The sequence below is a fragment of the Eutrigla gurnardus genome (genome assembly GCF_963514095.1).
Source record: "Eutrigla gurnardus genome assembly, chromosome: 15".
Taxonomy (NCBI): Eukaryota; Metazoa; Chordata; class Actinopteri; order Perciformes; family Triglidae; genus Eutrigla; species Eutrigla gurnardus.
The window spans coordinates 14,223,532-14,236,967 of record NC_139938.1 but is presented as its reverse complement, the minus strand read 5'-3'; the positions used below and the strand labels follow the sequence as shown (position 1 = coordinate 14,236,967).

At 44.7% G+C, this 13,436-nt stretch overlaps 1 protein-coding gene across 1 annotated transcript in view; it reads right to left on the bottom strand.

Annotated features, from left to right (window-relative positions):
- The window catches only part of tiam1a (TIAM Rac1 associated GEF 1a), a 48,534-nt gene that overhangs the window by 9,222 nt on the left and 25,876 nt on the right, over window positions 1-13,436 (bottom strand). The window contains exons 12-17 of the mRNA XM_084028583.1: window positions 10,883-11,053; window positions 9,663-9,767; window positions 8,630-8,711; window positions 8,275-8,361; window positions 5,834-6,046; window positions 5,033-5,151 (exon numbers count right to left, since the gene is read on the bottom strand). Coding sequence (XP_083884709.1) covers window positions 5,033-5,151; window positions 5,834-6,046; window positions 8,275-8,361; window positions 8,630-8,711; window positions 9,663-9,767; window positions 10,883-11,053 — 777 coding nt within the window. The remainder of the gene's footprint in view (window positions 1-5,032; window positions 5,152-5,833; window positions 6,047-8,274; window positions 8,362-8,629; window positions 8,712-9,662; window positions 9,768-10,882; window positions 11,054-13,436) is intronic.

Sequence of the window (13,436 nt, the reverse complement as noted above, 5' to 3'; positions counted from 1 at the left end):
TGGCACTGTACGTTTCTAAACAGCTGAGGCCAACTGCTTCACTCCACTGAAATGTAAACAGGATGATATGATATGAAGCGCTGAACAACACTGCAGTTCATGTCATCACAATCCACCATCAATAAATACTCCATTAATTGTTAGAATGGGTTGCTCCGCTGGGAACCGAACCTCTAACCTCGGCACTGCTGGCACCATCAGTGACATCTGCAGGATCATGTCCACAACACAAAGGGATCACACACACACACACACACACTAACACACACTCGTGTATCCGCACGGCTTACCAGCTGAAACATATCATAGATGGATTCGGCCGAGCGTCGGAAGTTCCTGCTCCTCCTAAAGGCTGACATGCCGGCTGGTAAAGACAGAGGTCAACCTAAAGTCAGGTGTCCGTTCCCTGTCTGGCTTTTCCAGTCCAGGCAGCTTCCATTCCTCCCTCGGTGCCACGAGGGTTTGTTTTTAAAGTGTCTTCTTCCAAAACGTATGAGCGATGTGTGCAGAACGTATGGATGAGTCCGTTTGAAAGCGTGAAAGTCAACACCTGCTACTCAGCACTCACACTAGGCTGCAAATCTCCACTGCTGGTAAAAAAAAAACACACACATGCCCATCGCAGCTGAACAAATGGGTCAAAACACAGATTGCACAGAACAGATTGCAATAAGCGACGGCGCTCTCATGACTGTCTCCATCTCCCGAATGCGTCTGCACGTTCTCCGGTGGTTCTGTATCGGTTCTACCTATTTCCTCTCTCTTCTTGTCTCTCTCTATCTCTCTCTCTCTGCCCTTGTTGCCTATCTCACTTCTTTCCAGGTGTTTGAGAGCAGCAGCAGCAGCAAGAATACAACATTAAGTAATAAGATCAAACATCACATCTTCACCAGATATTGAAGAAAAGAGTGGAGGGGAGGGGAGGGAAGAGAAGGGGAGGGGAGGGGAGGAAGCAGTGGGTGGTGAGAGCCAAAAGTGGGAATACAGGAACGGCGCATAAAGACGAGACAACAGGCATCCCTCCCTCTTTCATTCCAACTCAAGAAACGTATGTCACAACACCTGAGGAAAGACGGTAACCGTACAAAAAAAGGAGGGGGTAATTATGTAAGAGCTCCCTCTCATCTTTTAAAATTAGTCTCTCAAATTCCCCCAGTATCGACTCAAGAAAGCAAGATTACACAACATTTTTTAAATAACACATACCCAGCAGAATAAGGAATGCCCCGATGGACTAAACATCGCCTTCCGGTACTCAAAGCAGCTTAAATGCTATTCGTTCCAGGTCTAAGTACAACTTCAAGTCCTCATTGCAACAATTGCTCCAATCTAAAGCCTGACGTTCTCTTTCCAGCACCTCACTTGTTAAAATTATGGCTCATCTTACCACACCTGCTGCACACTGGAGAAACAAGAGTTGCATAACACTCGCAGGAATAAGACAGTTTGTTACCCGAAAAAGAAACGCCTTATGAATATGAGAATTCTGGGATTTTCTTCCCCAAAGCAGGATCACAGGTAGGAAGAAGATCTTTTAAAGATGACGATTCACATTCAGATCTACTTTGTCAAACGTTAGGCTTGTTGTACATGAAGTCTGACAAAAAATGACCTTCAAATCAGTCATCAGCAAATGGGCATACTACACACACACACACACACACACACACACACACACACACACACACACACACACACACACACACACGCAACACACAGCACTCAGAGGCATGAAAAAGACAGTTTAGCAGAGAATATCTAAATAAATCAACCAGAGGCAGGCAGCAGCAAGCACATCAAACAGAAAAAACCCAGCAGCAGTACCTTTTCTCTAGTGGGTCCCAAATGCATTTCCTAAACATGCATTTTCCAACAGAGAAGAATCCTAACCCGTTTAGAAAATGTAGTAAATCCCAGACTCGCCCTTTGAAACAGAGAGACAGAGGTAAAGCGTGAGGGAGGAGCGTGGAGGCAAGCACGGACCTGCACTCACGCCGTCAGCTGAAAGCATGCACCGTGAGCGCCAGGGTAAATACCGATTACACATGTCCACATAACCTGGCACACAGGAACACGTGGCACACACTTGCTGCATATAGATGTGCAATACATTTCGATGGCATGTACTCAAGAGGAGGCAGTGAGCACAGAGAGGGGAGAGGGAGTTTTGAAGTTTTATCTGAAATCAGGGAAACATGCAAATCCATAAATCCCTACGAGGAATGATGGGATATACGCCATGACAGGCAGATAGAGGGAGAGAGAGAGCGAGGGAGACTTTAATCATTTAATCTGAAGTGAAAGGATGATTATGTTCTGACATAACCTAGAGTCTTTATAAATCTATGCATGAACATTTAGCTCATTTGCAGACTGCAAGCTTCTTCCCACAACTCAGAGAAGCTCTGAGGATGAAGCAAGTGTGAGGCATCTTCTTTATTTTCTTAACACCGTAGTAACTATCTGGCATTCATAACATAACAAAGGTAAATTCATTGATTTTGAAAATCATGAGTTTGTTCCAGTCCTGCTCTATGGACATGACACTGTAAATAACATTTATAAAATAAGTTATAAGTTATAAATAAATTGCACATACAAGGAATACAATCTACATATGGCTGAGTACTGAATTATTCCAGTCATAATTGGCAATCATGATTCATTTTTAACCAAGTTTGTTCTATGTTGCATGCACAGTATCTGTCTTCATAAATCGGCACCGTGCTCCCTCTAGTGGGGGACTGTGAGATGACAGCAACAACAGGAACAAAGCTGAAAGGTCTGAGCGAGAAGAGGCAAGTGAAAGGACAATTTAAAAAAGAGATTATTTTAAGGCTAAATATACCGAATTTAAAGATAAACTGAATTTCTGTATCCGGGGACGTAATCAGTAACTACATTCAAGTATTGCGCTGCATGCAACGACCCATTTAACCTGAATTATACCAACAGGAGTGAATCAAAACAACTCTTGATGAAACTCCCTCCCCCCCCCTTCTCACACTGAATAATGCATTTTCCATTTTCAAATACCCCGAAGACAAACTGATGGAAGGACGTAAATCATAACCAGCACTCGTCAGTGGGGCTGACTACACCTTGGAGAACACTTGCAATCACCGTCATCTCTATTATCGCAAGCAATCACTGTTTTATACCGCAGTTGGTTTTTATCATATTGAGGAGGAAGCACTGTGCTTTGTCTAAAATAATGAACCTCCCCGTTTCCTCCGGCTAGCCAGACACTCATTTATCTCCACTAAATGATGTGAAACACTGTGGAGAATGAAGTAATTAGGATGTGGGGGTAATTAGAATTGTCCCATTTTGCCTCCTTTCCTCCAGACTTGCTACCATGTGCCTGCAGGCGGGGGGCGAAATGAGGTAAGACGCACTCTTTAATGCTTTGGAGGCTTTCCAAAGAGGTGAGCGGGGAAACAAAACGGTGTACAACATGAGTTAGAAAAAGGGCCAACCCAAATTTTAAAAGATAAATAACATGTGGAAAGTTTTATTTGTTGAAACGATTTGGCACCCAAGGGTGGCTAAGAGAGCATTTGAGAGCTGAGAACAGCCTTTATTTTCTCCAAAGAGACTACATTTATCCACATGAGAGATCTAGTAATATAACAGGCATCAACTAATGTATTCATAAGCTGTGCAGAGGTTCAAAAAGTGTGACACATTTTGAATTGCTGGGTGTTTTCCCCACATCGAGTTGCACCAAATGAGACCCAACGCCTCTCAGCGATCCTGGCAAAGGCATCCGTCGGTATTTCTCTCATCTTCATACTTGGCTTCCAACGAATAATGGCACATTGGAGTCACAGAACCACCGCTGTCCAAAAGGACGGGGGCCGGGTCTGACCTCCCCCATTAGTTCAGCCTCGAGACTGAAGCTCACTGACACACATCCGAGAGAGAACACAGCGCTGTCCCTTCCCTTCCCTCATCTCTTTTGTTCACGCCTGGACTATCGACAGAGAGGTAAAAAAAAAAAAAAAAAATGTTTCCGGTGGTTACTGGTTATCAGACATTGCCATGGTAATGGAAGTGGCAACCGTATCCAAGGGAGATCGACTGGCACACGGCGCTTCCCAGCAATCACTGGGCCGACCCTGATCAGACCAGACACAATTTTAATTAGACGCTGATGCCTTTAACTCACTCTTCCACTCACCTGTCTGTCTCCATCTATATGCTCCAGAGCACAAGCATCTGTTAGTGTACCGACACACTAGCTATTCAAAGTACTTGTGCCAAAACGTCACCAGCGCCGTATAAAAACAAACCTGTTATTTATGCAAGGATGTGATAAGGATTACAGTATGTTATAGGTAATTACAAATATGCATGAATTAATCATCACGTAGGACTTGAATTTACTCCAAAACAACTTCAAAGCACTTATGAGTGTGTGTGTGTGTGTGTGTGTGTGTGTGTGTGTGTGTAATATGGTGTAATGGCTGTGATTGTGTGTCAGACCACCTACACCCTTGTTTCCTATCTCAGATCTTTCAGTCCCAGAACAGCCTTTGTGCAAAGGGCGCAAGTATCACATGAGGGGGAAAAAAAGCCTCTGAACATCTTCCAGCTTTCTGGCTACATGCTACACGCACACAAGAACCAAACATCTGACACGGGTGAAGAAATATTCAGGATAAGGACCTGCCAGAGGGTTTTCGTATAATCGTAAACACATGGGCTCTTAGCATTTGTCCAGACGTACATCCACAATGTGTTGGATTGGCGGTCGGTGATATCAGCGCTTTCTTTTTCTGTCTGACAGATCTGAGAACAGAAATGAACCACACCGAGGCAGGAAGAAAAAAAACAACTTAGCAAGCTGAAGGATAGCAGCACAATCACGCAGCTAATCAGCCGCTTCAAACACCAGCATTGATCCACGGGTCATGAGATACCAGAACCGCTGCTCTCTGTCTGCAACACATGACACTGACAGGTTGTGTACGATACTGCATCCCGACTACACCAGTGATCTGTCGTGTCTTTGCATGCCATATTCTACCTTTTGTCCAGTCCCCATGCAGGCTTCCTGGTGATCTCCAGGACTCAGCTGAGGTCCTTCCTCCAAACTCTCATCAGGGCTCTCCACTGTCAGTCCCGATACTTCATCCAGGATGTCCTCTACAGAAAGAGATGAAGGACAAAGGTGAATATATATGCTGTGTGTATCCAGACATCAGCAATCCACCTGTTCTTATGTGCTTTTGGTGCACTTGTGTTTAAAGTCCCTTAGTTACGGCAATAATTGAATAAGCAATGTTTCTTGTTATGATAAGACTGTATCGTCTAATATGCCATCCGCGTTTGTGAGAAATTTCAATTTATTCGCTCTGTGCTGAAGGCCCCTTGTGTACGCCCCGTCTCCTCTTAAGCATGATATCATCGATAACCTCCATCTGGCTGCTGAAGTGTTTTTTACTCTCCGCCTGACCCTATGCGTATGGCGCATCCAACACAATGACAGCTCCGTACTGCTGAAGGATTCCTATTAATATTCATAGCGCTCCGAGACCCTGTATAAACAATGCCGGCGTGTCAGCCTGTGCACCGCGTGCCCCAGTTTATACAAAGAATACAAATGGCGCCCTTGCGCAGATGAGAAAGAGCAGGTCAGAGGAAAGCTGTGGGCTACCTGCAGGTTGGTTAACAGACAGCATCGATGCATAATTAGCAGATCCCCCTATTCACCCTCTGCTAGAAAACCATCTGCATTCTCCCTTTTTTTTGCTACACAAACTTGGGGGTTTGGAGGATGTATGACAACCCAAGAAAGGTGAACGATTCAGCTGGAAGGAAGCCTTACCTTGGCTTTGGGAAAAGATGTCAGTGGCGGGGCCCTGCTCTCCGTCGGAGCGCCGCGGCGGATGGGCGCACAGCACCTGAGGGTCCAGCTTGGGCAGGGTGCTGATGCTCAAGGTCAACATTTGGTGTACAAACGCAGCCTTCATGTCATCCATTTGGAGGGCGGACGCCGGTTTACCGTTCAGCAGCAGGATCTCGTCGCCCGCTTTCAAACCTGGTGGAGAAAGAAAGGACAGCGCTGAGTGAGACAAATCTGCTTTAATGCAATATACATATACATGCAGCATAAAAGGCCGACAAAGCAACACAGAGTAAGTGAAAGAACAACAAAACAACCTCTAACATTATTTTCCATGTGGGCCATCAACACCAGAGTCCTAATGCAGACGAATGTTCTACAAAAATTAAACTTTAGTGCGATACTGCTCAACAGCAGCTCTGCGTCTTAACAGACATGTTTCCACTCTAATGTCTTCCAATACATGAAAAATGCATCCCTCTACGCATATTTTCTCGAGGCAAATGCTGATCTAACAAGCTCGGACGGCTTTAAGAAGAAAGACGCCATGCCTATTCCTGTCCTGTCATCACGTATATCATCTATAGTATAGATTCTATACTATACATGAAAAAAGGACGCACAGGCTTCGCTCTGTTTGAGGCTCTAGCTCCTCCCCTCGGCCACCTGTGCCCGGCTCGACTAATTGGGAATTAGCGCCAAATCAACTGGCCAATTAGCAGACAACAACCCCCAATAAGCCTGATTGGATGTGAAAGCAGTGTGAAAGCTGAGCTCTGACAGCAAGCTCACCTGCCCTCGCGGCAGAATTAAGACAAAAGGTTTTCGGGTCCCGTTTGCTCTCCTTTCTCCGGCCTCATTTTTACAAATCGTGTACTGTAATAGAAACAGCAGGCTTTCGTAATGCACTGAATGCTACAGACACACACACACACACTTCCATATATAGACACACGAGGCACACATGTAGCCCGAAGTTGTGACCTAGTTGTCTGCGATGTGAAATGTCAGCTGCAGCGGAGTCTTTATTGGATGGAGAGAGATAACCCCTGTGGCCATATACTGCTGAGTGTGTGTGTGTGTTGGATATTTGTGTGTCTGTGTGCTACTGCAGGGGGGAGGGGGAGCGGGAATTACAGTGAGAGAGAGAGAGAGAGAGAGAGAGAGAGAGAGAGAAAAGGCCCTTTGGGGCTCCTTGTCCAGTGATGGCCTGGTTTCTGCATATACCCTGCGGAAACTGAAGCGAGATTTCCTTCCCTCCCCATTCATTCTCTTTCACTCATAGTAAAAAAATGTATGCACGCCAACACGCGGGCTCATCACGGCACACACACGGACCTACTAATGTTGTGGCTGACATACTTTATTCTGTGATTCAGCACAATACGGTGTAATCTTACACAAAATAAAAGGATGCGTTGTTGTCTGGATGCCACAAGCTTTTTCTGTCTCCACTCGCCTGGAGTCAGTACAGCTGTGTCCTCTGGCTGCTAAGCTAGCAGCTTTTTAGATTGCAAATACACCGGAGGACACAATCTCACACTTGAGTAACCTTGGTCTGACCCTGGGGCACAGTAGCGGGGCATGTTATTTTCCATATATTAGAGCTGTATCTACGGAGCGACCCCGTGTTTCTCAAACCCATTAGGTCTTCCTGACTCTTTAAAAAGATAGGGACTAACGAATGGGGGGGGGGGGGGGGTGTTGATCCCGAGACAACAAATAGCAGTCAGATGCAGACAAAGGAATGTTGACCTTTCTCTCTCTCAGGAAGGAGAATAAAACCACAGCTTTGTAGCTTCCATGCAATAGTTTTTGGCGATCAACATTTTCAGGATGAAAGCCAGTACTCGTCCGACTTAAAAAAATATTTGTATAGGATTCAAGTCTTTAGGGATACATTAATGCAAGCAACCAGGTGGTTTTTCTTATTCTGTAGTTGCTGGTTCATATCATGTGCGCATACTGATGTTAGAAGCCTTTTCTTGGCTGGGAATGACCTCTCTATGGACTCCATTTCTAAGATGATGTGCCAAAACGTTGACCCATATTATTTAAAATAAAAAAAGACTGCATCAGAGTAACGAGTGGGCAGCTTCCCCCTCGTTCCTTTGACATGCTCCAACATCTTTCTAGACAAGGTCTTCTCTGTCGTTAACCACCAGGCTTCTCTCTCAAACAGAAGAGATTCAGCTGTGTTTGTTCAGTAGATGATGCGATGCGGTCACACGAAGCTGCACTGATAAGATCGCATGTGGGATCAGGTGTTTCTCAGGTCAGGTGTTCGGGTGTTTAGAGTGCAATGACAGCTCAAGAGAGAAATATGTTTTTACCATTCATGTAATGCATTTGTTTGGGCTTCTATACCCGAATGTGTGCGTGTGTGTGTGTGTGTGTGTGTGTGTGTGTGTGTGTGTGTGTACCTTTGGCTGAGGCCAGTCCCTCTGCTTTCACATCAGTAATATGGAGCTGCTGCATCCCATCCTCATCTATAACCGCCACAGAAAAACCTATAGACATAAATAAGAGAGGTTCAGCCATTCATTATTTTAGTACTATTTGAAAAAAAAAAAGTCAATTTAACAGTGTGCACTGCTGCCTCATAACGATTGGATCCACTTAAGACAAAATGTGCTAACACTTGGTCATCCCCTTTAGCCGCTAACAGAGGATGACTCAATGAAGTCTATTACAAAATCAATTAGATACAGAGTTTAAGAGTGTGGCAGGAAAAGGTTAAAAAGGGGGGGGGGGGGGCGTTGTCAGACACGAGCATACCGTATCCGACGGTGCAGGACTCGGCTTTGTCAAACCGGATCACCCTGGTCGCTTTGGAGCGAACCTCAATCTCTTTGTAGAGCTGCAGACAAAAGAAAATTATATTTAATCCTCAATGGATGCATGGCAGTGTTGTTGGATGTAGATGGTCAAGGTCATGCTTGTGGCTGTTGATAAAGAAGGGCTGGATTCATGTTTTATTCAGGGTCCTTAACGGAGCAGTCGTATGTGAAGGTTGTGGGGTCAAAATCCAGGTCAAGTCGGAGGAGTGAGTCGGCGCTCAGACAAGGGCTTGACCTCACAGCAGGCGAGAGCATAGACACAGCTGTGTGTATGAAGCAACAGACGGGGACAGAAGGCCGCCATGTGTAATGTGTCTCACCGTGGAGAAATAATAGCGTAATATCATAGACTGAGGATGAAAGAGGGTGAATGAGTCACTGATCAAAGCGGGGGGAGATAGGAGACCTCTTGAGGAAAAAGAGGGAGTTATAAAACGACTTTGCTTTGAGGCGGAGAGTTCAGTGTGTCACCTACAAAGCACCGTCGCCCAGAGGATTCATTTTTAGGGCTGAACAATGCAGAGATGAGGCCTTTTTTCCAATGAGGGGCTATTGTTTGTATGAATAATACCGCACATAATACACTCGCAATACTATTTTGCATAATTTATAGCACATGCTATGGCGCTTCTTTTGCTTCCCGGGGATTCTGTTTGCAGTGCGAGTCAAATCTGTCAACCAGGTCATAAAACATGCACAAGCATCCAGAAATGAAATGGTGGAATGAGAGAAGATATATTAATTAGTAATAAGGTGATGACCGCCAAATCCAAATAGGACATTTTATCTCTGTATTGTATCTATTTTTTTGGTAACTTTAAACTAACATACAGTGAAATACCTTTTTAATTTTTTGGTGGTTCATTATGTGACTTTCCAGACTCCAAAACTGGGATGTTCCCTCTATGACATCACAGTTTCATCCCAGTGTTTCAGTGTGTGTGTGTGTGTGTGTGTGTGTGTTTACTCACCAGATCAGAGATGTCCTCTTCAAGTTTAGGAACATAAAAGAGCATTTGGCTGTCGATCCACATCTTCAAACGCAGGTAGTGGCCGGAGGGGTCTATCTTATGGGTCTGGAGGCAACAACACAGGAGGGCAATGTTTTAAAAGGACCCCAACATCAAAAACGCATTATTTCCTCTTACCAGCAATTATTAATCTAGATTATATTGGTGTGAGTTGCCTAGTCTCAAATGGGGACTTCATGGCACAGAAATGTCTCTTCTCAGAAATCACGACACGGTAACTCAAGACAATCCACCTTGTTGTGATAGTTCCTACATGAAAACCAATGTATTCATTATTTTTAATCACTCTTATTACGGTTGTGGTTTATTTCCCCTGTAATTTGAAGCCAAGCCCATGTTCACAACAATAATATTTTCATCACACCCAAAATGCTATAGGTCATGACATCCCTTTGACAAAAGGAAATAGACATATGTGTATCCAATCGTGACTATAATTCCGCATTTTACTGCATGCATGTGACACACAGGGGTTACGAATTAGATGCTCCACTTCCTGTTGACATGTTTAACGCACACAAACGCACGTCAATCAGCTTTGAGCGTGTGTTTCAACAGACCCGTGAGTGGAGCGCACAACTATCATTAGGCACGGTTGTTCCGGTGTGAAGAAAGGAGGGGCGAGGAGAAAACTGACAAGACTGTGTGAGAAATATGCGCCGTATATTAATATTACAAATATGTGACACTGTCTGTCTGAGTGCATGTGTTACATCTACAGCGCTCACATTTCTGCCTTCCCACAGGCACCAGTCTCACATCGGAGCTGTTCTCAGATTCATATTCAGAATTTAATTCAAGTAGAAAACAGGATTTTTATATTTTTTTTAATTTAACATTTACATGTTTTCCTTTCTTTAGCCGTCAACAGACTGTAAAATGTTCACTTATGGTATGTCATCAACAGAGTTGTGTGCAATTTTATGAGACTCATTCCTCAAGATTGCATGTGTTTGACAAACCTGTTAAAAGGAATCATTTGCATGCAAGCCAAACTAGGGACCCATCGGCTATCGATCTGACGATGGATAAGCCTTAAAAAATAGGCCAATACTTCTTTTTCTGTGTGCTGAACAAGTGCAACAAGTTCTACAAGTGCATGTTTGGTCAGTAGTTATCAGTAGTTGCATTGCATGGCATGCACATGTTTGGCGGCTCACCTTGCAGACAGTGCTCAGGACTTCCAGCGCCGTCTCGCCGGGCTGTATGATTGCCAGGACGGGCTGATTGTTCGGCAGACACACCCAGGAGGGAGTCAGGTAATCAGGGACCCAAATGTCGCTGTCTACGTTTTGCTGAGGAAGATCTTTCACGGAGCCCTCTCTCTCCTTCTGAAAAATGCAAAACACACATACACGGGGTTGATGCATCTTTGAGGAACCTTTGTGCTACACGAAAACAGAAGGCACCCCATAATAAATGTAATGCTATCATGAAAACCTTTTAAGATATAATTGAGATTCTGCTGAGAGAAAAATTCTATTAACCACGATCACAATTGCTAAAATCATGTAGTAATCCCCCTAATTCATTACTATTCTGCTTCTCGTTCACACAAAAAAACACAGATTTACTCAGATTGATTAGGCTAATATGTTGGATACTGGCGGTGGCCTGAAAGCAGCTGGAGATCTGATAACAGAATCAGATTTATTTGTGTTGGTGAGAGCCTCTTGATACATTGTCTCCCTGTGTTACATATGTGTGTGCATTCTGTTCAAAGCATACGCTGCGACCTTTAAGCCCATCGGTCTGACCTCTGACAATCTGGCAGCCATGTCAGCCTCCCTCCCCTGCTCGTCTCTTCTATTCAACCCTCACACTGTCTGTCACTGATACCTTATCTCCTCCTATCAAGTAACAGTATCCACAAACTCGTTTATTCTTTCATTCCTCTGTTGCACCCCCCCACGCCCCCCCAAACTAATCATTGCCTCTCCTTCTGGTGCCCCTTACCCTCTATCTGCACATCACTCCATCACATCCCTCCCCCCACTATCTTTCATTCCCGCCACACAATCTGCTGACTGTTAAAAAAAAATATGGCCCGGTGGTCCCTGTTTTAATGTAGTTGTGTGTGTGAATCTATGTGTTGGTCCGAGCGAATGTGTGGAACAGAAGGAGCATGCTATTATGCAAAAGCACATTTTTTTTTTGGAGGCACAAACAAACACACAAAACACAGACACACACAGTCATCAAGAGAAATACACATATTTTCTCACAGACAACAGACTCGGGGCCCAAACTAGTACCTCCCCCCATCTCCCTGAACTCCCCAGCCCTGCTCGCCACCATCTGGCTCCCCTCCTGGCCCGTGTAGGATGCCACTGCTGGGGGGGGGTTCCTTTCCTTGCCATCAGTGGGATTCCCCAGAATAAAGAGAGAATTAAAGCTGGGACACGCCCATCAGATGGGGAGATTTGCAGCAGTCTTGACGGAGATGCTCATTTCTACTGAAGCAGCATTTCCAGCACTATCTCACCACCAACTGAAGCGCGCTACGTCCTGTGCATTTCTTCACTGTCATCCCATACCCTGCCAGCTGAAGCTGGGGCGTGGGTGGAGGGAAATCAATCTCTCATGGTGCCACTGGGGGCCTCCACGGTCAGAGTGGGTGAGTGCTGCAGAGTTTTCTTCCATCTACTGAGTTCAGACAGAGGCCCTCCTGTCTCCCCCTCCCTTTCTCTGATGCCTTTTACCAGTTCTCATAAAATATGGAGCTTGCATGCTAGTCCTTGCAAACCCCATGGGGAATTGGACATTTTTCCCTCCAGTTCATCTGAATGCATCATCATTAACCACCCTGTGATATTACTACCTAAAACCTACTATGGTAGACTCAGATAATCTATATTTCTACATGGTTATTATTCATTACTTGTCTGTAAATCGTGGTCAGTATGACGGATACACAAGAGCCAGATGGTGTGACCCTGCCAGGTCCTTTGATAGCAGATGACTGCTTAATTTGTTGAAACAACAGAGAGCTAATGATCTGAATATATCAGATCAAATCTGTCTCGGAGGGATTAGCAGACAGAAATATCACGGCCAATGATGCTGATAGAAATGGAACTGCCCGGAGCATATGGGACAGAGTGGTCAGTAGCAAGCAAAAGCAGAAAGCAGTTATGAACCCAAGTTAGTCCTGCAAAGTGAAGCAAATCATGTGTTGAGTGCTGCAGGAGGAGAAGCAGCTGCAGAAGATGAAAAAAAAAGTGTTGTTTATCTACCACAAATAAACCCCAAAAAACGTCTGTTAACATTGAGGACGATTCTGGAGATGTTAAAGTTTTATGGTCTGCAAATTTCTCCTTTCACTCTCGGGCTAGGAGCGAAATGGATGTCTGAAAACATTAAAGTGGGAGCTTGAGAATGACCTCAAAGAAAAGCTCATTGATGCAGACGGGTGCCGGGATTTTTGTGCTTCCCCCAGATAACCGACCAAATGAAGAGCCAGAGCCCCAAAAGGACCTCCGTTATGTGAATGGAGGTGGAAAATCCCGTGATGTTGCTGGCCTCGGGCTCTTTAAGGAGCCCGTAAACCATTATACGAGTACAAAGATTCCTCAGATGCCCCAGTGATTTTTATGTTGGCTTATGTGACAATGACAAAGAATTAGCCTTCAGCTACATAAGACCTGGTTTTCTGCAGTGAATGCCAAATTCAGAAAAGGGACGAGGAACTTAGTGTTTAGCCTAAGGAAGATT